Source organism: Nerophis ophidion, linkage group LG04, assembly GCF_033978795.1.
Source record: "Nerophis ophidion isolate RoL-2023_Sa linkage group LG04, RoL_Noph_v1.0, whole genome shotgun sequence".
In the NCBI taxonomy this organism is placed as follows: domain Eukaryota; kingdom Metazoa; phylum Chordata; class Actinopteri; order Syngnathiformes; family Syngnathidae; genus Nerophis; species Nerophis ophidion.
Window position 1 is genome coordinate 33,767,864 of NC_084614.1, and position 26,283 is coordinate 33,794,146.

General features: G+C 40.8%; 2 protein-coding genes across 5 annotated transcripts in view; both read left to right on the forward strand.

Moving 5' to 3' along the window:
• esrra (estrogen-related receptor alpha) overlaps nt 1–5,313 on the forward strand; it is a 38,569-nt gene extending 33,256 nt beyond the window's left edge. For all 4 annotated transcript variants that reach the window (XM_061897886.1, XM_061897885.1, XM_061897883.1 and 1 more), the window contains one exon: nt 3,023–5,313. In XM_061897886.1, the coding sequence (XP_061753870.1) occupies nt 3,023–3,276 (254 nt within the window). In that variant the 3' untranslated portion in view covers nt 3,277–5,313. The remainder of the gene's footprint in view (nt 1–3,022) is intronic.
• A 5,643-nt stretch (nt 5,314–10,956) lies between these two features.
• Nucleotides 10,957–24,661, forward strand: prdx5 (peroxiredoxin 5). The gene is made up of 6 exons (XM_061897888.1): nt 10,957–11,123; nt 22,579–22,713; nt 22,788–22,919; nt 23,045–23,083; nt 24,184–24,248; nt 24,358–24,661. Exons 1-6 carry the CDS (start codon nt 11,028–11,030, stop codon nt 24,461–24,463), a joined length of 573 nt encoding a protein of 190 aa, XP_061753872.1. The 5' UTR covers nt 10,957–11,027; the 3' UTR covers nt 24,464–24,661.
• The last annotated feature ends 1,622 nt before the right edge of the window (nt 24,662–26,283 follow it).

The following is a 26,283-nucleotide window of genomic DNA, read 5'->3' on the forward strand; positions in this document are numbered from 1 at the left end:
TCTCTCCGGGTACTCCTGCTTCCTCCCACTTCCAAAGACATGCACCTGGGGATAGGTTGATTGGCAACACTAAATTGGCCCTAGTGTGTGAATGTGAGTGTGAATGTTGTCTGTCTATCTGTGTTGGCCCTGCGATGAGGTGGCGACTTGTCCAGGGTGTACCCTGCCTTCCGCCCGATTGCAGCTGAGATAGGCGCCAGCGCCCCCCGCGACCCCGAAAGGGAATAAGCGGTAGAAAATGGATGGATGGATGGATGTTTATAATTAAGTTCATGAATCCAAATGGATCTCTATTACAATCCCCAAAGAGGGCACTTTTAAGTTGATGATTACTTCAATGTGTAGAAAACTTTATTTATAATTGAATCACTTGTTTTTTTTTTCCTCAAATAGTTCAAGAAAGACCACTACAAATGAGCAATATTTTGCACTGTTATAAAATTTAATAAATCAGAAACTGATGACATAGTGCTGTATTTTACGTCATCTCTTTTTTTCAACCAAAAATGCTTTGCTCTGGTTAGGGGGTACTTGAATTAAAAAAATGTTCACAAGGGGGTACATCACTGAAAAAAGGTTGAGAACCACCGCAATAGGACTAGGCCGATAGTCAATACGTCAAAATGAAAAATAACTTAACGTTATGGTCATCGATAAATTGCTAAATCTGTATGCTTTTTCTTTTTTTGCCTCAGGCCTTCAAACAAGAGGTCTTTTAAGGTCTGAAGGCATGAAAAGTGCTGCCTCCGTAGCAGCCACTCTGCTGGACGGAAAAATCAAATAGCTTTGCCATTCTTTCATGACTGTTAGCATGTAGTCCGTAACTGGGACACCTGCCATGTTATGAAGAAGCTCAGCTTGTTTCATACACGCCGCCTTTATATGCTCATGACACAGGCACCTCATGCGACTTAAGCATCAGTTGCATTCTTACTATGATGTGCATTTATTATTCCATAAAACGTTTTATACTTAAGCCTTTTTAGAGCACATGATTTTAGCTGAGATAGGCGCCAGCGCCCCCCGCAACCCCAAAAGGGAATAAGCGGTAGAAAATGGATGGATGGATGGATGGATTTTAAAGAGATACAATTTCAAAAATGACTTCTGGATATATTGTATTGATCAACTAATTCAGAATCAGATGTTCATTGAGAGTGCAGTTTCCCTTTAATAATTTTGATGAAAAGTTTTGATTGAAAGTACAGTGTGATGATTGACAGAACTGTTTAATTGGCTATTGTCTATGGCCGGTGCATGAAGTCAGAACACTGGATGCTTGGAACGCTACATCCTGTGAACGTGCTCATGCTGTGCCGAAAGCGAGTAAATGAATACATGTTGGGAAAATGGTAAACTGCAAATTTCAGCCAAAGTGACTGGCTAGCTAACTTTTCAAAACTTATTTAAAGCCCGTCGATTGTAAACGCTGAAAGGTGTTCTGCAGTATGTGCAAAAAGACCTTCAATCTTTGCACAATGGGCATCAATGCAGTGAAATTATAAATGCTACTAGCTGATCACAATTTGGTGATTGAAGGCAGGCAGCAGTTAACTGTGCCAAATTTCTTTGACATGACCAACAAAAGCCACTTCTGGTGTTACCACCACAACTGTCAGCTGTTGCTACCCCAATAGAAAAATAAATACATAAAAATTTCTCAGATGAAACGGTCTTGCAAGCCAACTTTTCCAATATTTAAGGTTATCATTGTCGAAAGCTTACAACTGTGTGTATAAAAACAATTGTAAGATTTTGGCTATATTTGATGCAGTAGGACAGGGACATTACATTTTAGCTGATAACAGTAGAAATCCTGAATACACAGATCCAATAATGTCCTGCACTTTGTGAAATGTTTGTTCTATTCTTAAATCTCGTAGCTGAATATGAATAACCATAATATTGGAAAAACATCTAACAGAATGATCACCTGTTTATGAACGATGTCAGCTCATCATTGTTTGGTTGCAACAGTTTTGTTTGGTTTTGATAGGACATAACTTTGTCAAAATATTTTCAAAAGTTTGTGTGTTTAGTCAAATTTAGTTGAAAACTAGAAATTGGCACCTCCCATCTACATCTACTTAAATATGTCTCCCTGATGTTTTTATTTTGGCAAATGTTAGAGGCTCTTATCTAAGTATGATGTAAACTTACTGCTATAATAATACCTTACCCCAATCTAAACTTGTATTGCAACTAAGCTATTCAAGCGTGCACATTGAACATACAAGCTGTGATCGTTCTATACTAATAATTTGAGACAGCTGAACATTTTGGAAAATAATAAAAACTAATTTATTTGTTACACACTTTAATTTAAATAAGTGACAGCAGTACAAACCAACATTTACAAAAAAAAAGTTTAGCCATTAAAACAAATAAAATACTAAGACTAAAACACAATCAGTGAAGCATACAAAACACAAAACATGCAAAAATAATGGGTTTTCTAAGAGTGTGTTTATTTAAAAAAAAAAAAAAAACATTTCAGTGTGTGTCAATACTTTTTGACAATACTGCGATATGAATGGTAACTGTGAAATTAAGTTTCATATCGTTACATCCCGGGTCGTATGATGAGATGATGTATGAAAACAAAAGTAAAAAAATGTTTGTCATTTGAATCATACAAAAAATGTGGCGTACAAAAATTAAAGTACCATTGTATGGTCGACAAAAATTTTAGACTGTTATCAGAGACTTACATTATGTGCTTCAGTCTCTAAGACGGATGAGATAATGCATCCAGATAATAACCCAACAATGTAGGGGAAATGCGCTTGGTTGTATTTTGAGTTTGTTTCAATACAACAAAAAATGAAAACTACACCATAGATTGAGTCTTTCGAAAAGGTTATGCTTTTGTTTGCTACAATACCAACATGTATGTACGGGCACACGCATAAGTAATTACAGTCAACTGCAGGTCATTTGGCATATAACATCCACTGTTTTGTAAATAAAGGCTTGGAAAGTAAACTTACATTCATTAGCTTACTATGTTTTTCTCCGTCAGACTCTGTTTACATCGAGGATATGGAAGCTGTGCAGAAGCTTCGGGACCTCCTCCACCAGACCCTACTGGAGCTGGAGTGCCAGCGCCGCCCGGACGATCCCCAGCGAGCGGGTCGGCTTCTCCTGACACTGCCGCTCCTCAGACAGACCGCCGGCCGAGCTCTGACTACATTCTACAGCATTAAGACGCGTGGCGGCATACCCATGCACAAACTATTCTTAGAGATGCTTGAAGCCATGATGGACTCTCCCTAGAGGAGAGCACATCAGGATGACGCAGAGACTGAGCAGTGTTTTAATCTAGTCTTTGAATGGATGTGTTATTCGAGAAATATTCATGAAGAAGGGTTTTTTTTCCCCTTACACAATGAGAGAAATGGTTTAAAAAGAAAGACTTTGCCAGCTCTAAAGCTGTAGCCGTTGGACTTCAGGCAAGCACCCTCAAGAGCCACAAAAAGTGTGGATATACTAAAGAATGCCAAGTTCTTTGCAGTGGCTTCTTTGGTGTGTTTCATCACAGCATCATTCTGCAATTGCATAACCACTGGAGAACATAGACGTAGCAAGAACTGACTGCAGTCATGTGGCTTTTGAACTCATGAAAGCCATAACATCCGGTAAGGACTTGAAAGTCCACTTTAGTACACAGGGTGCATTCATCTGCTATAGCTTAGTGCGCCGTTATAGGCAGTTTTTTTTTTTTTTTTTCGGACTTTCTCGCAATATGTTAAAAGCAATATAATGACTTGATCATTGTCTGTCACCTTAAGATGTGGATAATACAGTACGTTACATCCTAGTTAGTAGTGTGTCTAGTTGTGTCCCCCCCACTCTCAGGACCCCAAGTACGTTATTTTATTCCAGCCGTAGACTGGTTTGGACTTGGGAAGAGAAAAGCTATTAAGAATGTGGGAAGTTGGGAACCAGAAGAGGTGCACATTTAAAAATTGTCCATAAAAATCCCCTACTTCTGTCTGTTTAATCCTTCTGGATTGCCATTTTTTCTTACCCAGCTCCACTAGATCTTACCTTGTTATGGACCTTAGCAATGCTGTTCCTGAAAATGGTCTGAGGGCCATCATATTATTTAGCTGCATTTTCTGCAGTAGGGAAAGAGTTGCTTCAATGTGTGATCTTTTGTGTTTGTACGTGTTACTTTAAAGCGCCTGCAATGGGCTCAGGGGCAACTAGAAATGCAACATATGCAATGTTATGTATCGAATATTGACTTCATACTCTACAGCTCTACTCAGCCCTCTTTATCACGTTGTAAACTTCCAAAATAAGGGGCTGTCATAAGAAGCTTTTCATTCAATGTATAGAATTCCTGAAAAAAATATTAATCATTGGCCAAAATGCCAATAGTCACTTGATGGTTACGGTAAAATACCTTTTATAATGGAAGGTCATTAAAGCCAGCAAATGTGACAATTTCATTCATGTTCCTTTCTAGGCTTTTTGGATGTGTATGATGGAGTGAGTGAATTTTGAGCCGGGACATTTAAAAGATCCCAGTCTAGGACGTTAGGAACGCTGCTTGTGTTTTACTGTAAAGCAATGCAGTTTGAAAAGCTGACCATCAAGACGTCATTACATGGATGAAAATGACATGTTTGCTATCGACTGTTTTGATTTCAGATCTTCTGAACTGTCCGTTTAAATTTGGATTTTGGAAGTCATTAAATATTGTGAAATTGGACAAATGTCTGTTCTGTGTGAACCGAATTTGGAAACACGTGTTTAAAAAACATAGTCATTTTACATCAAAAAATTAAATCATATTAATACTGTATGTTTAATGTAAGTGTTTAAGTGGAGGTCACTGAATTCAACTACGGATTGGACCAGGGTTCATTTGCTGTCTTGCAGGTGCAATGTTAAGCGTATTTCTAGTTTTCTGTGTACATGAATATAAATTAGCAATACAATAAATTACGTTGTATAGACACTGTATACAGTTAACTTCGCCACTTGCGGTAAATAGCCACTAATCATTTAGAAGCTGAAAGCAATGTTTGTATTTTGACAGACGATTTAAATGATTAAATTCTATTTTTTACTCAATTTACTGTTTGTTGACACCACTTTATTTTCATGTTGTTTATTGACTGAATTTATGTGTCAGTTTTGGTTTCTTTTACAGTTAGATTTTTAAAAAGTTGTTCTGGTGTCCTTGTCTTAACATTAAAATCACTGTGAATAAAAGTGATAGTCTACTGTTTGAGCCAACAGGGAGTGGATTATTTGGGGAGCTTTACACCGTGAAATAAATAAGACAACACTAAAACCTCATTTTACTGGTGTCACTTCTTACTGGGCTTCACGGTGGCAGAGGGGTTAGTGCGTCTACCTCACAATACGAAGGTCCTGCAGTCCTGGGTTCCAATCCAGGCTCGGGATCTTTCTGTGTGGAGTTTGCATGTTCTCCCCGTGAATGCGTGGGTTCCCTCCGGGTACTCCGGCTTCCTCCCACTTCCAAAGACATGCACCTGGGGATAAGTTGATTGGCAACACTAAATTGGCCCTAGTGTGTGAATGTGAGTGTGAATGTTGTCTGTCTATCTGTGTTGGCCCTGCGATGAGGTGGCGACTTGTCCAGGGTGTACCCCGCCTTCTGCCCGATTGTAGCTGAGATAGGAGCCAGCGCCCCCCGCGACCCCGAAAGGGAATAAGCGGTAGAAAATGGATGGATATACACACATGAGGAGTTGGCGACTTGTCCAGGGTCCTTTTGATTGATTGAATGAAACGTTTATAAGTAGATTGCACAGTACAGTACATATTCCGTACAATTGACCACTAAAGGGTAACACCCGAATAAGTTAAACAAGTTCTTCAACTTGTTTAAGTCGGGGTCCACGTTAATCAATTAATGGTACAAATATATACTATCAGCATAATACAGTCATCATACAAGTTAATCATCAAAGAATATACATTGCATTATTTACATTATTCACAATCCGGGGGGTGGAATGTGGAACGGGGGTGGGGGGTTAGGTTTTGTTGAAATCAGTACTTCAGTCGTCAACAATTGGATCGTCAGAGAAATGGACATTGAAACAGTGTAGGTCAGACTTGGTAGGATATTTACAGCGAGCAGAGAACATAGTGAGTTCAGAAAGCATAAGAACAATTATATACATTAGATTATTTACAATCCAGGGATGTGGAGGAGGGAGGGTGTTAATTTAGGGTTGAAGTTAATTGGAGGTGTTCTTTTAGTGCGCTTTTGAAGGAGGATAGAGATGCACTGTCTTTTGCACTTGTTGGAAGTGCATTCCATATTGATGTGGCATAAAAAGAGAATGAGTTAAGACCTTTGTTAGATAGGAATCTGGGTTTTACGTGGTTTGTGGCGCTCCCCCTGGTGTTGTGGTTATGGCGGTCATTTACGTTCTGGAAGTAGTTTGAAATGTACTTCGGTATCAGGGAGGTGTAGCGGATTTCATAGATTAGGCTCAGTGCAATTTGTTTGACTCTGTCCTCCATCCTAAGCCAGCCTTCCGCCTGAATGCAGCTGAGATAGGCTCCAGCACCCCCCGTGACCCCGAAAGGGACAAGTGGTAGAAAATGGATGGATGGATGGATGTTTTTTGTTTAACCGGTCATAATGTTACCTTGGTATTGAGCTATGCTGAGGTCTTCAAATAATTGCAGTTGTCCCACTAATCACTAGCTAATTATTAGAGCGCTAATCAGTAGAAGCATTAAGTCCCATCTTAGAACTCATTTGTATACTCTAGCCTTTAAATAGACCTCCCTTTTAGACCAGTTGATCTGCCGTCTCTTTTCTGCTCTGCCCCTCTCTCCTACGTGGAGAGAGGAGCAGGCCAAATTAAGTGACCACAGATGAAAGTCGGGACCCGGGGTGAACCACTTATCTGTTCATCAGTTGGGGACATCTCTGCGCTGGCCCCACTATGGACTGCACTCATACTATTTACTAGATCAACTTGACGTCCATTGCACCGGTCGCCCATGGGGTGGGGTCACACGTCTGCGGTCCTCTCCAAGGTTTCTCATTGTAGCCCATTGGGTTGAGTATTTCTTTGCCCTGATGTGGTATGTCGTTGTGGCTTGTGCAGCCCCTTGAGACAAACGTAATATAGGGCTATATATATATATAAACTTTGACTTAAAACTTTGAATCGTGAGTTGGCAACTAGACCCCTAATCGGTAACTATCAACGAGTGCGCAAATCGCTAGCTGGCAACGAGCACTAATCACTAGCGACATCTAGCTGGCAACTAGAGTGCTGACCACTATAGCTATCTTAAATGCAGACACAAATACAATAATACGGTTGTTTCATGTTTTATGTATCAAGCTACTGAAAGTAGGTTGTCCATGCTGGTTTGACGTTAATGTGTATCTAAAAACATGTCTGTGGAGAGACGGAGCCGACGAGCCGACAGCGGGCTAAGATAAACAGTAGTCCTGCCCAAGATGGCGGCCAGGAGGCGGAGCATGCAGCAGAGCGGAGAGGCGGGGCACGGCTGGAGCAACACTGGAGCCCTCAGAGTCAGGTGCGTAAACAACACACCTTCATAGTCATCATTGTCACTGGCGTCCCACTGGATGTGAGTTCTCCTTGCCCACTGGGTGTGAGTTTTCCTTGCCCTTATGTGGGTTCTTCTGAGGATGTCGTAGTCGTGGTGGTTTGTACAGTCCTTTGAGACATTTGTGATTTAGGGCTATATAAATAAACATTGATTGATTGACCTGTTCTCAATCCCTGCATCTTCTGCTGCAGCATAAAAAGGGAGAAGGAGGAGCAATCGTGGCAGAAGTAGCAGAGGCACCACCCGACAACGAAGATCACGAACGCGACAAGAAAGACCCAGAGTGAGATGAGCCCCCACGGAAGACCCAAGCACCGAAAGGTGCGCCGCGACGAGCAGGAAGAGACGGCGCGCTAGAAATTGACGCGACAGACGGGCAAGAAGACATGGTTATTGAAATAATAAATCAGAGTCAAACCTGCCACGATGCGTCTTGTATCGATTGTCACTACAACCCACACGATGACAGCTGGAGAGCTGTCACAATGTACAATTGTGGAAAAATAAATTCAAACGAGTAAGTCCAATCAACACAATATTTTACGACCCTCCGTCAAGTACACCCCTAGTAAAGATCCCTGTCTTGATCAGGGGTATATGTCTGCGTAACGCTAGTTTTATAAGGATCACAACAGTGCTGCGTTCAAAGGATGTGGAACTTTTTAGCTAGTACAGTAATCACATTCAGACATATGGCGTTCATCTAGCACAGTGGTTCTCAAATGGGGGTACACGTTCCCCTGGGGGTACTTGAAGGTATGCCAAGGGGTACATGAGATTTTTTTTTTAAATATTCTAAAAATAGCAACAATTCAAAAATATTTTATAAATATATTTATTAAATAATACTTCAACAAAATATGAATGTAAGTTCATAAACTGTGAGAAAAAAAAATACAACAATGCAATATGCAGGGTTGACAGCTAGATTTTGTTGTGGACATGAAATGTTTAGAACAGTGGTTCTTAACCTTGTGGGAGGGAGCGAACCCCACCAGTTTCATATGCGCATTCACCGAACCCTTCTTTAGTGAAAAATAAATTTTTTTTTTTTTTTATTCAAGACAAAGTTATATGTTTTTTTTTACTGGTGCACAAAAATGAACCATGCATGAGTATCACCTTGTTCAAAGAACAAAACCAACACAGTGCATGAACTCACAACTAATTACACCCCTGTAAATCAGATGGAAATTAGAGGAAACATTGTTTGGGGGTATCCATATATGCTGATAGGGAAAAGTTTTTATTTTTACGATGAGTTGGGTGTGTCTTGACCTCCGCGGCAGAGGTTCTGTCGAACCCCTGAGGCCGACTCACCGAACTCCTAGGGTTCGATTGAACCCAGGTTAAGAACCATTGGTTTAGGGACGGCGTGGCGCAATGGGAGAGTGGCCGTGCGCAACCCGAGGGTCACTGGTTCAAATCCCACCTAAAACCAACCTCGTCACGTCCGTTGTGTCCTGAGCAAGACACTTCACCCTTGCTCCTGATGGGTGCTGGTTGGCGCCTTGCATGGCAGCTCCCTCCATCAGTGTGTGAATGTGTGTGTGAATGGGTAAATGTGGAAGTAGTGTCAAAGCGCTTTGAGTACCTTGAAGGTAGAAAAGCGCTATACAAGTACAACCCATTTATCATTTATTTAGAATTAAGTTCATGAATCCAGATGGATCTCTATTACAATCCCCAAAGAGGGCACTTTAAGTTGATGATTACTTCTATGTGTAGAAAACGTTATTTAAAATTGAATCACTTGTTTTTTTCAACAAGTTTTTAGTTATTTTTATATATTTTTTCCCCCATATAGTTCAAGAAATACCACTACAAATGAGCAATATTTTGCACTGTTATACAATTTAATAAATCATAAACTGATGATAAGGCTTCACGGTGGCAGAGGGGTTAGTGCGTCTGCCTCACAATACGAAGGTCCTGCAGTCCTGGGTTCAAATCCAGGCTCGGGATCTTTCTGTGTGGAGTTTGCATGTCCTCCCCGTGAATGCGTGGGTTCCCTCCGGGTACTCCGGCTTCCTCACACTTCCAAAGACACGCACTTGGCGATAGTTTGATTGGCAACACTAAATTGGCCCTAGTGTGTGAATGTGAGTGTGAATGTTGTCTGTCTATCTGTGTTGGCCCTGTGATGAGGTGGCGACTTGTCCAGGGTGTACCCCGCCTTCCGCTGAATTGTAGCTGAGATAGGCGCCAGCGCCCCCCGTGACCCCAAAAGGGAATAAGCGGTAGAAAATGGATGGATGGAAACTGATGATATAGTGCTGTATTTTACTTCTTTATCTCTTTTTTTCAACCAAAAATGTTTTGCTCTGATTAGGGGGTACTTGAATTAAAAAAATGTTCAAAGGGGGTTCATCACTGAAAAAAGGCTGAGAACCACTGTCTAGCACATGGGCGTCAAACTCTGGCCCGCGTAATTTAATTTGGCCCTTGAGGCAATATCAAATTAACATTACAGCTGGCCCGCCGTTATTACACAGCAGCGGTGCCGCAGTTTCCCACACTTGCCAATCCTTCCGAAGTTCAGTGCCCCTCCCGAAAATCACCCGGGGCAAGCATTCTCCCGATTTCCACCCGGACAACAATATTGACGGCGTGCCTTAAAGGCACTGCCTTTAGCATTCTCTATAACCTGTAGTCACGTCCGCATTTCCTCCATACAAACAGCGTGCAGGCCCACTCGCACAATATATGCGGTTATTACACACACATAAGTGAATGCAAGGCATACTTGGTCAACAGCCATTCAGGTCACACTGAGGGTGGCTGTATAAACAACGTTAACACTGTTACAAATATGCGCCACACTGTGAATTCACACCTAACAAGAATGACAAACACATTTCGGGAGAACATCTGCACTGTAACATAACATAAACATAACAGAACAAATACCCATAGACCCTTGCAGCACTAACTCTTTCAGGACGCTACAATATATTTTGATATTTACCTCAGATGGCTGCAAATAGAAAAGAGGCATTAAATTAGTATTACAATTTTATTTTATATGCCATTGATATTTTTTAATTATTATTATTTGAATATTTGATTTTGCATGTCACTATAAAGTTACTGTATATAAGCCTTGCTTGTTCAATGTTCAATGCAAAACTTGTTTGGGTCCCTATTAGAAGGTTAATTTGTTCAACCTTGGCCCGCGGCTTTGTTCAGTTTTAAATTTTGGCCCACTCTGTATTTGAGTTTGACACCCTTGGTCTAGCAGGTGGTGCACGTTGCAAAGTCAGTGAGTGTGTAGCTACAAGTAAGATGAAGCCAGGTGTAGGCGTGCGTGTCTCTTTTCTTAAGCGGCTTTGCCAACGCGGCTCGACCAGCTATAACACGCACGCACGCGCACGCACGCACACACGCGCACACAAGCACACACACGTCATTTTATTCGGACGCTGGCCAGCTAGCATACAATGTTTTCCGCCACAACCGTGCTTATTAGACGCACCCGTGTTGATCGTCGCGCCAGACTGCTCCACTCCTCTGCTTTCTTCAACATGCCTATTCAGGTAAGGCGTCATTGTGTAAAAATAGCTGCTCTGCAATTATATTGTCTTGCAAATTACACTTCAACCACTCCTAAAAATATGTTTTATTTCTTAGCTGCGAACTGTTTTAATGTCCGCCATGACAGCCGTTAGCTAGCAAGGCGTATGTTTGCCGTCTTCATGGAGTTTAACATTCACCTCCTTGCACCTGTCCGAATTCAAGTCCCCGCAACCAGCTAATGTGTTTATTTTACACACGTTAGCTGCCCTCTGAATAATTTAGTTTATCGAAAGATGCTCGCTGTTATATAAATAGTAGATACAATAGTGTGGGACGCATGGGGGCTCAGTGAAACACGATTGTCGTCGTACTGCGCACCAAATTCACTCTAGTTTTAATGAAACGTTACATGAGAGCGTTCTTGTGTTTGGACTCATTAACGTTTGTAAGATGTAAACATACAGCATGTGCGTACATACTTTGACGAACCAATGGGTCAAATACATTAATCAATGTCATTTAAAGGATTTGCCAAGTCGTACGGCTATTTTAACCCAATAATTGCTTACTAAGACTTTGTCGGCATCAATTGGCGCTCTACTGCAACTACAATAAAATATACAAAGTCATTCAAGAAATTCCAGTATTTAAAACTGGTGGCGTGCGAAATTTGTATCCCGGAAGTATTTTGTATCTTATTCCGCGGGAGCGCGCATTCGGGCGGAGCTGTCACGCCAAATTTCTTCTCCCTACAGAACCTCTCCCCCCCAAAAAAGCTGTGAAAACGATGATGCTGTGTTCCAAATTTAAGTTGTTTGATGAATCTGAATAAGCCTACGGCTTTGCATTTTGTTTATTATATATATATATATATATATATATTTTTGTATTCTATTTTTATTATTTTGAACTTACAACCCCCTGGCGCTGTTTTGTACTGTTTTCATAATGTTTTATAATGTTTTATATTGTTGTTTGACTTACTGTTTGTAATTGTTGAAATTTATAAATAAACCTTTAAAAAAAAACAAAAAAACCACAACTAGCATATTTTGAATTTACAACCCCCTGGCGCTGTTTTGTACTGTTTTCATAATGTTTTTTAATGTTATATATTGTTATTTGACTTACTGTTTGTATTTGTTGAAATTTATAAATAAACATTTAAAAAAAAAAAAAAAAAGGAACCTCTCCCCCCATTTACTTCCGGGGTCATGATTAATACAGACGTTTTGTTAACGCTATATTATAATAATACATACGTTTTGCTAACGCTATATTATTATAAAATTTTTAAAAACACAAGCTATGGGATGACATAAGAAGAAACGTGACCCCGGAAGTAAATGCGTCATCCCATAGCTTGTGTTTGTAAATTGTTTTTTGATTTTTTTGTATAATATAGCGTTGACAAAACGTCTGTATTTTTATAATATAGCGTTATATTTTTATAATATAGCGTTAACGTTAACAAAACGTTTGTATTAATCATGACCCCGGAAGTAAATGGGGGGAAAGTTTTTGTAGGGGGGAAGAAATTTGGCGTGACAGAGCTCTGTGCCTTGTTCAGCCAGCGGCAGCACTTAGGAATTTCAGTGATTATAAATATTATGTAACCCCTACTAACTTTGTGTGATTAATAACATGAGTCCAAATTCACAAGATTTGTTGTTGATGATGCTAAGTATCTACAGAATAAAACACATGTCAGTACATAAATTAGGGCTGGGCGATATGGCCTTTTTTAATATCTCTATTTTTAGGCCATATCGCGATGTACAATATATATTATGATATTTTGCCTTGGCCTTGAATGAGCACTTGATGCATATATATGGCGTCACATTAGTGCCAAAAATCCAAGCGCATACAAACAGTTATCGCGCGCTGATTCTCCACTTCGTGCGCGCGCGCGACACCCTTTTGCGTGCGCGCGCGCGACATCCTTTTGCGTGCGCGTGGTGCCTTTGTGCGCGCGTGCGACACCCTTTTGCGCGCGTGCGACACCCTTTTGCGCGCGTGTAGTGCCTTTGTGCGCGGCGCCTATGTGCGCGTGCGCCGTCTTTGTTTTGGCACTTTGGGGGCGTGTATGCTTAGACGGCCCCTCCTTTTCTGATTGGTCAGGCAAAAATTGCTCAGGGCCAATCAGTAGTATAGAACGGCGGGTCATCCAGTTGTGCTTTCACAAGTTCAAAGAGTTCCTGCATCCATCCATCCATTTTCTACCGCTTATTCCCTTTTGGGGTCGCGGGGGGCGCTGGCGCCTATCTCAGCTGCAATCGGGCGGAAGGCGGGGTACACCCTGCAAAGTCTGGATAATAGCGCCTGGTACTTGAATGTGGTTGGATAGGGCCTGCGGAATATACAGCTCCTGTTGACAAACAAATTCTAAAAAGTCCAAATTTAGTGGTGTTGTGGAAAATGCCAATTGAATTTGATCTAAAAGTCTTTGAAGAAGGTAATGTCTTATCTGTTGAGAGAACATCACATAGTTAATGAAGTGTCAAGATCAATATCTCTCTTTTCATACAACCAGTCGACAGATGTCAGTCAATGATGGAAATTATATTTTCAAATATGTTTTCTTTCCTCACTTGTCTGTTTTAAAAAATATTTGTATTTATTTGATATTTGTATATTTAAATATTGAATGTATGCCACAATGTGGGACTATCAATTTTCTTTCCTATATCTACTTTAAGTTTACACCAGAGTCTACCCGAACCCACTTATCTATGCGTACTTCCTATCAGGACCACATGATTAGCATATGGGCCTAATTATTGATGTTATGATTGCAATTACTATTTTAGTAGAATAATGTTATCACTACTTTTAATGAATATGGTTTTAATATTACTATAAAAAGTATTAAGTTTCTGCAAACAACTCAAACTATGGAAAATTAGATATCAGCCCAGATCAGTATAGATGGCAGAGTTAAAAATATATATTTAAAAAAACAACAAAAAAAGCTAGCTCCATACATTAGGCAAATTAAATCTGACAGATAATAGTGTAAGACTTACTTGTTCAGCCATGATAGCCCCATGAAAACGTGATTTCCTGTCTTTAGGGACGGCGAGGCGCAGTGGGAGAGTGGCCGTGCGCAACCCGAGGGTCCCTGGTTCAAATCCCACCTAGTACTAACCTCGTCACGTCCGTTGTGTCCTGAGCAAGACACTTCACCCTTGCTCCTGATGGGTGCTGGTTGGCGCCTTGCATGGCAGCTCCCTCCATCAGTGTGTGAATGTGTGTGTGAATGGGTAAATGTGGAAGTAGTGTCAAAGCGCTTTGAGTACTTTGAAGGTAGAAAAGCGCTATACAAGTACAACCCATTTATCATTTTATTTATTTTAATCCCAGGGAACTGCCCTGGACCTTTCATCATAGATATGAATACCGATCATTCTATTGATGTCAATGGTACATGTACTATTTAAATGTACATACACATACAATACTCTGACATTTATAACAAATCGAACCGTTTGGAAATTAGTTGAAAATTGGTAATTTAAATAGTACATGTTACTTGACATCTATGTACTGGGCGGGTCCAGCTGCCTGAGGTAAGATGGCCGCCACGTTGGTCCTCCATTGACTGACAGCGCTCAGAGCCAATCAGAAAGAAGGGGCCGTCTAAGCATACCCACCCCAAAGTGCCAAAACAAAACATGACAGCGCAAGGAGAGATGCCAGGAGTACACAGACAGCGCACAGACCGAGACGCGCACGCAAAAATGCGCCGCGCACGAAGTGGAGAATCAGCTCGCGATAACAGTTTTTATGCGTTTGGATTTTTGGCACTAACGTGACGCCATACATATAATCGCAGCAGTATGATGATTATGTGTATACATTAAAAACATTCTTCTTCATACTGCATTCATATATGCTACTTTTAAACTTTCATGCAGAGAGGGAAATCAGAACCAGGTCAATTGACCAAAACAGTATTTATAAAAGTTAAGGAATGGCACAAACATTCAAGACATTTCCAAAACATAAAGTGCAAGATCGTCAGCGACATTTTAAGTGTCAAATAAAAATGAGCTGCATAATAGGAAATCAAATAGTATTCGTCCTTCACTATGTGGTAGGTTGCTTTGGACGTTTTGAAATTCTTTTCATTCTCTATCGAATGACTTTTCAAATGATGCTACATATTAGCAGTAGTGCTACTTTTTATAGCAATGCTTTTGCCCCACACTTGACAAATTACGGTTGTCTGTTTGACATATTCCCACTTGAAGCCGAACCACCGCCAGACGATGGACGCTCTGCAGTCTTTATTGGGAATGAAGTGTTCTTTCATTTGTTACCAGATCCGCACATTCTTTCTCTCGTAGTACCACTCGTACGGCTACGTTAGCAGCTAACGTAGCCCAGTCTGCTACCTCTCTGCTGGGCGAGGGCGTATACGAGGGCGAGGGCGTATGACGTGACAGTATGGGACGTGTGTAAGTTTGTGCGCCTTCTTGTCTGTGAGAAGGAGAAACAGGAAATAGTGAGAAGATCCTGAAGTGTAATGCCCGCAGCTAAAAGCAACTGCGTGAGAACGTATACTCGAATATTACAACATATTCATTTTCTATATCGCACAGACAAACCCGCGATATATCGTATACATCAATATATCGCCCCGCCTAACATCAATTGAGGAAATTATACACAGATACATGATGAAATAGTATGTATCCCCTACTAATTTTTTTTGTAATCAATAAAAACGAGTCCAAATTCACAAGTTTTGTACAATGCCAAGTATGTACATATAATCCACATGATGTTAGTACATAATGGGGATGTGCGTGGCATAAAATTTTTTTTTTGTTTTTTGTTTTTGTAATTCAACATGTAATTGAGTCTATTATGTAATGTTTGTTCCCACTATATTGGTGTGTTATAATCTATCAGAAGATGAAATTAATAATAGACCAAATTACAGGATGTTATTAATGTAATTTGCAGAAAATAGCAGGCTGACCAACCGCTCTGCAGCGTGACACCGTGTACAATAGAAAAGGGTGTGCGGCGTTGGGAATACAAGTACAACACGTAATGTACGGATGATCAAAAGCATCTATTTGAGTAGGAATGTCGCATGTGCCCCCAACAACATTTTAGACAAAGCATGATCGTAGTAATACACATTTTGTATCATTGACATCGCTAATAACATGGAAGTCTGAACAAGGAACAGCGGTTTTCCCACATGCGCGCTCCCGCGGCAGGAGATACAAAATATTTCTGGGATACAGAATTTTTCACGACACCGGCCCCAAGGTTTCTTTTCGCCCAAAACAAGATTTTGTTAGTGGCCCCATTTTGGTCTTTAAAGGGACCTATGATGAATTTATCTACATTTAAAACACTTCCTTGTGGGCTAAACCCAACCATCTTCTACCGCTTGTTCCTTTCGGGGTCGCGGGGGGTGCTGGAGCCAATCTCAGCTGCATTCGGGCGGTAGGCGGTGTACACCCTGGACAAGTCGCCATCTCATCGTAGGGCCAACACATAGACAGACAACATTCACACTCACATTCCCACACTAGGGCCAGTTTAGTGTTGCCAATCAACCTATCCCCAGGTGCATGTCTTTGGAGCTGGGAGGAAGCCAGAGTACCCGCAGGGATCACACGCAGTCACGGGGAGAACATGCAAACTCCTTCCTTTAACATGGAATTGAGTCTACTCTGTAATGTTTTTTCCCACTATATTGGTGTTATTTTCTAATCTATCAAAAGATGAAATAAATAATAGACCAAATTACAGGATGTTATTAATGTAATTTGCAGAAAATAGCAGGCTGACCAACCGCTCTGCAGCGTGACACTGTGTACAATAGAGAAGGGCGTGCGGCGCTGTGAATACAAGTACAACACGTAATGTACGGTTGATCAAAAGCATTTATTCGAGTAGGAATGTCACATGTTACACCAACAACAATTTTGACAAAGCATGATTGTAAAAATCCCCAAAACTACATTTTGTATCATTGACATCGCTGATAACACGGAAGTGCTGCCGCTGTCTGAACAAGGAACAGAACTTTTCCCCATGCGTGCCCCCACGGCAGGGGACACAGACTATTTCAGGCATACAAAATTTGCCACAACACAGGCCCCAAGGTTCCTTTCGCCCGAAACAAGATTTTGTTTGTGGCCCTATTTTGGTCTTTAAAAGGAACCAGTGGTTTTAAAAAACGTTTTACCAACTACTACCTCAGGAAAGACTTGGCTCTCCAAGTACCACAATAACAACCAACATTAAAGTACAGTAGTGTAGTAAGCCAAACTATTCATTAAGAACAAGGGACACATTTATTTTAACAAGTATATTTAATATTTTTGACCACTAACATTACATAGTTTGAACAATAACACTGTTTGAATATTTCATTAAGTGATTATTTGGCATACAATTAAAGCCTGCGTACCACAGGTTGAGAATCATTGGTCTAAATTAGGGCTGGGCAATTTATCGATATATATGGTATATTGCTGGTTTGTCTCTGTGCGATATAGAAAATGACTATATCGTAATATTCGAGTATACGTTCTCACGCAGTTGCTTTTAGCTGCGGGCGTACACTTCAGGCTCTTCTCGCTCTTTCCTGTCTTTCCTTCTCACAGACAAGCAGGCGCACATTCTTACATATGTCACATAGGTGTCCGCCCTCAAAGAGCAGAGACGTAGCAAATTGGGCTACGTTAGCTGCTAACGTAGCCGTACGAGAGAAAGAAGGTGCGGATCTGGTAACAAATGAAGGAAGACTTAATTCCCAATAAAAACAGCAGGGTTTCCATCGTCTGGCAGTGGTTCGACTTCATGTGGGAATATGTCGAACAGAGAACCGTAACATGTCAAGTATGCGGTACAAGCGTTGCTATTAAAAGTAGCATTACTGCTAATATGTAGCATCATTTGAAAAGTCACTCGCTAGAGAATGAAGATAATTTCATAACCTTAGTAACGTACCACATAGTGAAGGACGAATAATATTTGATTTCCTATTATGCAGCTCATTTTTATGTGACACTTAAAATGTCTCTGACAATCTTGCACTTTATGTTTTGGAAATGACTTGAATGTTTGTGCCATTGCTTAATAACTTTAATAAATACCCTTTTGGTCAATTGACTTAGTTGTGATTTCCCTCTCTGTATAACCTTTTAAAAGTAGCATATATGAATGCAGTATGAAGAAGAATGTTTTAATGTATACACATATAATCATTATACTGTGATTATAAGCATCAAGTGTTCATTTAAGGCCGATTATATATCGTATATCGCGATATGTAGGGTTGGGTATTGTTTGAATTCGAACAATTCCGATTCTTTGTTTTGATTCCGATTCCTGACGATTCTCGATTCCGATTCTTCTTGTACCATGCAGGGATCCGTGTGTGTGACAGGTAGTCCCTAGAAGGATGGTATGCATTTTGGGTTGAGAGTTTTCACCATATCCCTGCAAACAAACAAGCATGTAATGTTGCTGTTACTGTTTAGCCCAGTATCAATTAGCTTAGCTCTAACGTTATTGCTTAACTAACCTAAATGTTGGGAGATTCCACCTCTGAAAAGGGATCCAGTCTTTTTACTATGTGTGCAGTGACCTTTCTGTGGCACTCTTCCGTCTGTGGCACCGACATCTTCCCCATTGCTGCTACGGTGAACGGATTACGCTGAGCACATCGCGGAGGCTGGCTAGCAGTTTGTAAATTGTCTATGAAAAAATACGCGGGCTAATTTGTTAGCGGCCTCAACGTTGGCGCAAAACACATTATTTATTGCATATATATCGTTTTACTTACCGGATTTGGACTGCAGTGCAGTCACCGAGGTGCCAGGCTGGGCGTCGGAGCAGGAGCCAGAGGAAGAGCCAGAGGAGGACGGTCGGCACAGCGCGTCAAAGACGGGACACGCATGTATTTGTACTCCATGAACTCGGAGGTGCTTCATCATGTTTGACGTGCACTCCCCTAAGCACGAAACAGTCCTGTCGCACGTGTTACATTTCGCTGATATATATTTTTTTTCCATAAAATAAAGCCACACTTACGACCGCCGACGACCGCTATCCATGCTTGACTGACTCGCTCGGCTATGCTAACACTTCCGGCGGTGGGCGCTTCTTCCGGTCAGCGGACTTTTTTTTCCCGGTCGGCGGACTGTGTATCGAAACTAGGAATCGAAATTTAAACTTTTGAACGATTCCGGGAGAATCAGAAAGTTAGTCCCGGTTCCACTCGATACCCAACCCTAGCGATATGGCCTAAAAATATCGCGATATTAAAAAAAGGCAATATCACCCAGGCCTAGTTTAAATAATATTAAAGCTTCTCCCCTTTTGGCTGGGAGCTTTACTTGATGTCAAAATAAGTATGTCCATCTGTCTTGGTTGACAAAACTGCAACTTTAAAAAGGAGAACTGGAGCGTGTGTTACAGCTATTTTGGGATCACATTCCTCAGCCTTTTCTGATAAGGTCTATTAAAGTCTACTGGAAAGAACTGTGGACCAGCTCAGACATTAGATTGTGTCCCCAGAGAAGTCCTGTGGGGAGTGCTCAGAGTATCGGACAGCCTGATTTTCAGTCCATTTTCAGTGAGGGCTGGACTATGTTAGGGCTGCCCTATGTCACCGATTTGGTTCATGACATTTATGGACATAAGAATTAGGCACTCTCAGGGAGGGCTGGGCGATATATCAAATATACTCGATATATCACGGGTCTCTGTGCGATATAGAAAATGACTATATCGTGAGTATTTAAGTATACGTTCTCATGCAGTTGCTTTTAGCTGCGGGCATTACAGTACAGGCTTTTCTACTCTTTCGTCTTTCTTCTTCTCCCAGAGAGATAAAACAAGCGCACCTTCTTACATACGTCACATACTGTCGCGCGTGCAACGTCATACGCTCTTGCGGAGCAGAGAGGTAGCAGCATATGTAAGGTTAACTGTGGCGAGTGGTAATACGAAAGAGAGAGAAATGCAAATCAGGTAACAAATGGAGGAAGAATTAATTTCTAAGAAAAACAGCACGGGGTCCATCGTCTGGTGGTGGTTTGGCTTCAAGCGGGAAGATGTTGAACAGACAACCGTAAAATGTCAAGTATGCAGCTCAAGCGTTGCTACAAAAAGTAGCAACACTGATAATTTGTAGCATTATTTGAAAAGTCACCCGCTTGAGAATGAAGAGTGCTTGAAATTCCGCATGTCAACATCTCGGCCATTGCCACACCCAACAGGCAACCAGCACTGACCCAATTGAGCCTGGCGTCTTCCATTTCCACGTCAACACCGTATGAAAAAATTGCCCACAGAAGGCGATAACGTCCGCAATAACTTACCACGTAGCGAAGGACATACACTGATTCCCGTTTATGCAGCTAATTTTTATTTCACAGTTATTGAAATATCTATTTGTGTTAAACTATTGTTAGTGGCATTCTGTACAAAAAGTGCACTTTAATTTAGTGTTTTGATTTGTCATCTTAGTGACATCATGCACAAAAGTGCACTAATAACTTTTTTTTTAAAATGTCTCTGACAACTGTGCACTTTCTGTTTTGAAATTATATGAATGTCTGTGCCACTGCCTAATAAATGTTTAATAAATCCAGTTTTGGTAAATTGACTTGGTTGTGATTTCCCTCTCTGCATGAAAGTTTAAAATTAGCAGTAGGACCAAGAATGTTTTAATGTAGACACACAGAATCATCATACTGCTGTGATTATATGCATCAATTGTTAATTCAAGGCTAAGGCAAAATATTGAGATGTATATTGTTTATTGTGATATGGCCTAAAAATATTGAGATATTAATAAAAGGCTCTATCGCCCAGCACTACTGTCAGGGATCCAGTTTGATGGCTGTAGGATTAGGTATCTGCTTTTTGCAGACGATGTGGTCCTGTTTCCCTTCATCTGGCCAGGATCTTCAGCTCTCAATATATCGGTTCACAACCTCATGTGAAGCAACTGGGATGATAATCAGTACCTCCAAATCTGAGTCCATGGTTCTCGCCCTGAAAAGGATGGAGTGCTATCTTCGGGTCTGGGAGGAGATCTTGCCCCAAGTGGAGGAGTTCTAGCACTGCATAGTCTTGTTCACGGGTGAGGGAATAGTGGATCGTAGATCGGCAGGCGGATTAGTGCGGCGTCTGCAGTGATGATGCGGATTGTGTATCGATCGATCTTGGGGAAGTAGCTGAGCCAGAGAGCAAAGATCTCAATTTACTGGTTGATCTATGTTCCTATCCTCACTTATGAGGTTTTTGGTTATGACCGAAAGCTCAAGATTCCGGGTACAATCGGTCGCAGTGAGTTTTTTTTGTCGGATGGCAGGGTGAGAGTAAGAAACTTTGTCATTTAGTAAAGCTGCTACTCCTCTACATTGAAAAGAACCAGATGAGGTGGGTTGGGCATCTGGTCAGGGAAGTGTTTAAGGTGGGTGTGACCAGTAGAAGGCCATTGGGGAAGAGCCAGGACACCTTAGGGGGACTACATCTCCCATCTGGTCTTGGAATGCTTCGGGGTCCACCGGGAGGAGCTGGACGAAGTAACTGGGGAGTGGGAAGTCTGGGCTTCTATGCGTAGGCTGCTGTGCCTGTGACCTGACCTCGGATTAGCGGTGGAAAAATGGATGGAAATAATGTGTTATTTTACAAGTTATAAAAATAAATGTATTTATTTTAAATAATCAGGTGTACAATAAACAGAGACTACAGTTCAAACAAATATGTTCCGCATTTGTTTTTGTATTCCAGATAATGTCCAAAGATTTTTTTAAATGTTTTTTTTATACAGGTAAAAATAAGTCAATAGGCATGATGTAGTCTACCACAGTAAAGTCAATTCAAAAATACCATGGCGCTTTGGCGGTAATTGAAAAATAAACACAATAAATGGGTAAAACTATGAAAAAACAAATCTTCTTTTGATATGTTCAGGAAAAAGGTTTGACTGTAATATAAATTTAAATTGTATTGTCGTTTTTAGAACAATGGTCGTAATTCTAAGTCAAGGATAATATTTGAATATTGTTTTTAATATTGTTGTGCAACACTTTGGAAACATTTATGTTGTTTAAATGTGCTATACATACAAAGTGGATTGGATTGAATTCTGTCACTATGATGACGTTCAAAGCGATGTAAATTAGCCTTATTTTCTGTGGGCTTCTGAAAAGAGGTTGCTGCTAAATGCTGCTAAACCGAGCTAATATTTTTACAAAGGACATGTTAACTCACCGTTAAGTAGAAGTTTAGCATAAACAAAGTAGAATTGTATCAGTTAGGTCATTCAGTTCTTCAAATGAGAATTAGCAAACACCTACGGAGCCTGATAATCACGTTGATGATCAGCTACTAGTGACCATGGTCATGTGGTCAAAAACAGCTTGCACACAGTGTTTTTGCAAGGAGCCGGCCTACAAAATTGTGAGTTATTTCCTCTCTCAGGTGGGTGAAAGTCTTCCTGCCGTGGAAGTCCAAGAGGGTGAGCCAGGAAATAAGGTGGCAATGAATCAGCTCTTCAAGGGAAAAAAGGGCATCCTCTTTGCTGTACCAGGAGCTTTCACCCCTGGTTGCTCCAAAGTAAGCATAAGCCAAATTCATAATTTTTTTGTCTTTTTAATATGAACTTGATAATTATTTATTGTTGCTTTCAGACTCACCTCCCAGGTTATGTGCAGCAGGCAGCAGACTTGAGGACTAAAGGCATACAAGAGGTGGCCTGTGTTTCTGTGAACGATGCATTTGTCATGGCTGCCTGGGGGAAGGAGCACGGCACAGATGGCAAGGTACGCTTTAGAATAGAATTTCTTCTCACTCAATATCACAGCTGTGTCCTTATTTTCTCAAGTGTTTAGTAGCTTTAAATATTTATGAAAATATTTTCTGAAAGTTTTATTTATTTTTCCTCCAGATTCGAATGTTGGCTGATCCAACTGGAGCATTTACAGAGGTAAGCCACATTCTAACTTGTATGTACTTGTACTCACATTGAACCATTTGTGTCACTGTCAATTCTGTTGACATCATAGTTTATCACTGACAAAGACCTAGATGTTAGTTAATCGAAATAAATCCATAAAAACGACAAAATTGATTGATTTGTCTATGAATAAAAACAAGATTAAGGGTATCCTATCAGAACTACAGTCTATTAGCTTTTGGTGAAAAACTGTAAAATATTGTAAGAAGTTACACACTGGATAAAAAGAGCAGCAATGTTTTGTATGGGCACAATATTTCATGTTTGACGCTATGAGAGCAAGACTATCACTAAACTAACTTGAAGCATCTGCTGGCGACACATCCTGACAGTTGAGTGACTCTTTGCTTAATAATAATTAGTATTTTTATGTTACTATGTTTTTATTCCTGACGAGTGCAGTTCCATAATAGATGACTAGTGCATTATACAGTGTTGATAATACCATACAGAAGTTATACTCACTTATCATCTTAAATAAATATTTTAATGTTTTGCTCTACAGGTAGCCCTAAATAAAGTTCTATATTTATTTATCGTAATTTTAGTTGACTAAAATGTTGTGAAATATTGTCAACTAAAACTAAATCAAATAATTAAGATGACTAAAGTCTGCGATGAGATGGTGACTTGTCCACGGTGTACCCCGCCTCCCGCCCGAATGCAGCTGGGATAGGTTCCAGCCCCCCCGAGTGGGTCAAGTGGTGGAAAATGATTGGATGGAAGGAAGGAGGATGACTAAAGTGTGACTAGAACTAAAATGCATGTTAGTAAAAAGCTATAATTTAGAAGTAAATTAATAACTAATGAACAAAGTAAACTGATTCTCCCAATTAGGGCACAGCTTATTGGCTTGTTCCATTACTTCTATACTCATCCAACGAGTATTTCAAGTCTGATTTTCTATCTTGTCCTCGGTGGTGGCTGACATTAGTTAATAGTGAGTGGGGCATTTATTAAAAAGCTGTATTACACATGTGTGCTAGCTTGTAGTGTGCATTACTTTTTGATCATTTTGAGTCCATTTTAATTATATCGTAAAATGTGTTTGCATTCCTGTGTTTTTTTAGGCTGTGGACTTGTTACTTGATAGTGATCAAATCGTGCAAGCACTTGGAAACAAGCGTTCTAAGAGGTAAGAGTACTTGTGTGTGTTGATGTATTTTGAAAAACCATTGGAAAGTTTTGCCTGTCTATTGTGGATTTATCGTATAAGTCTAACTAGGTGTGCGTCTGAGTTGCAGATATGCTATGTTGGTTGAAGATGGAGTTGTGAAGAAGATCAATGTGGAGCCTGATGGCACTGGGTTGACGTGCAGCTTGGCGCCCATTATTCTCTCTGAGCTGTAGGCTTGTTGACGTTTTTTTTTTTTGCAAATTCTAAAAGTTGCATTCACCGTTCCGAATTCTCGTCCCAAAGAGTACAGTAAATGTTACACAGATTCTTGTCTCTAAAGAAAATGCGCACAAATATGACCTGCAATGCCAACAACAGTGTAATATGTCACTTACTTTGAGTAATAATAAAATGTATTTCTAAAGCAGTAACATCTGTATTGTTCTCAAAATTATTCTACGGTTTGGTCTATTGATTATGGATAAATAACTGATATTTGATTGTGGTAAAAGTTAATTACCAACAAAACACTGCACTGGTAAAATAGGTATAAAAATAATAAACCATTTGTTTAGGACACTGGCAAGAAGCTGAGGAACCTTGCACACACTTGCATAAAGAGTTTAACCTTGATCTCCTGACTGAAGCAGAGATGTGAACCACTACTCCGCTGTGCTGCCAATATGTATATATAATACAGTACTTTGCACACTTCTGGGTTTGATAAAAAGTTAGTGTTCTCATGGGCTTCACATTGCAGTGTCGTGGTAAAAGGAGAAAAGCAATACAATTAAAACAAGATCTGGGGCAGCAATTTACCAAACTAAGCAGTCTCAAGTACCCCACCCCCCCCCCCCCCCCCCCACACACACACACACTTTTGATTCCTGCTGCTGATTTGAACCACATTCCCAGCGTGCCTCAATTTATGTAGCGACTTTGTCTCACGTCATGTGTCCCTCCATTCTGTTGTGTGCTCATGGCTATGCTTGGCGTGTTGTTCTGAAGGTTTGCATATATATGTAATTGTTCCTTTCAGTTCTACAGATAGGAGATAATTTATGTTAAGGGATTATTATTATTATTTATTTATATTTCATACGTGTTGTATGGGAAGGTGAAATGTGTATCATTCAGTTGTTTAACCGTTGCCATGGTTACGGGCAGTTCTGTTTCCGCCGGCAGGTAGAAAAAAGTGTTAAAAGAGCTCCGGCACTAACAAGCAACGCAGCGTCGGTAATACTACACGGGAGATGTTTGCAGATCGGATAAGTAACTACTGTAAGCTTCTTATTTCAGTGTGTCATAAGTGACAGTTAATAAAGTGCAGTAGTTCAAGTTTAATAATGACGTTTTGGGCGCTTCATGTTGTTAGAGTATGTGAAGTGCATGCCAACCGATAGTAAGGTAACCGCAGCTCGCACTTGTGTTTTTTTGCTGCACAGAGACTTCACGAACAGCAGGTTTAGTCACGTTTGACTTAAGTTTGTTATAGAGACCCTCTCCCCTATGACTGTATAATTTGGAGAGCAAGTGTGGGACAGTATGGAGAGTTTAGTTGTGTGCTATCGTGGCTACATTACTGCGAAGGACGTGGACAGTGCGAGGTTGGTGTGTTAATTGCACGCGCTCACGGACTAGTCGACAGAGAGGTGACCCAGGACGAGGCTAGTTCTCCTCTCGCTCCAGACTGGACTTCTGAGGCGTGCTAAAGGAAGCACAGCCGTGCTCCCTTTCCCCCCCATCTCTACTCCACAACGGGAGGTGTCCACCCTCTCCAACGCCCCCTTGGTATCCAGTAGTTTCAACTCACCCACCCCACCCTTACGCGCACCACCGATTCAGCAGGACCGCAACGGACAATCTTCTGGCCCAGCCAAGGGGCCCAGGTTGGACTGTGTGTGTGTGTGTTGTGATTGGTTTAGTGCGGGTGGTTCTATTGGGGAGGTAGTGTGTGAGTGGGGACGAGTGTATGAGTGTAATTAATGTGTTTATTATTGCCTGGTTATTCTATGTTTATGTAGTGCATGGGTGTCAAACTCTGGCCCGCGGG

Excerpts from the sequence above, each read along its gene's own strand:
- prdx5 (XM_061897888.1), top strand. The coding sequence starts at position 11,028 with ATGTTTTCCGCCACAACCGTGCTTATTAGACGCACCCGTGTTGATCGT. Across the intron at positions 22,714-22,787 it reads TCACCCCTGGTTGCTCCAAA|ACTCACCTCCCAGGTTATGT; the intron begins GTAAGCATAAGC and ends TGTTGCTTTCAG. Across the intron at positions 24,249-24,357 it reads GGAAACAAGCGTTCTAAGAG|ATATGCTATGTTGGTTGAAG; the intron begins GTAAGAGTACTT and ends TCTGAGTTGCAG.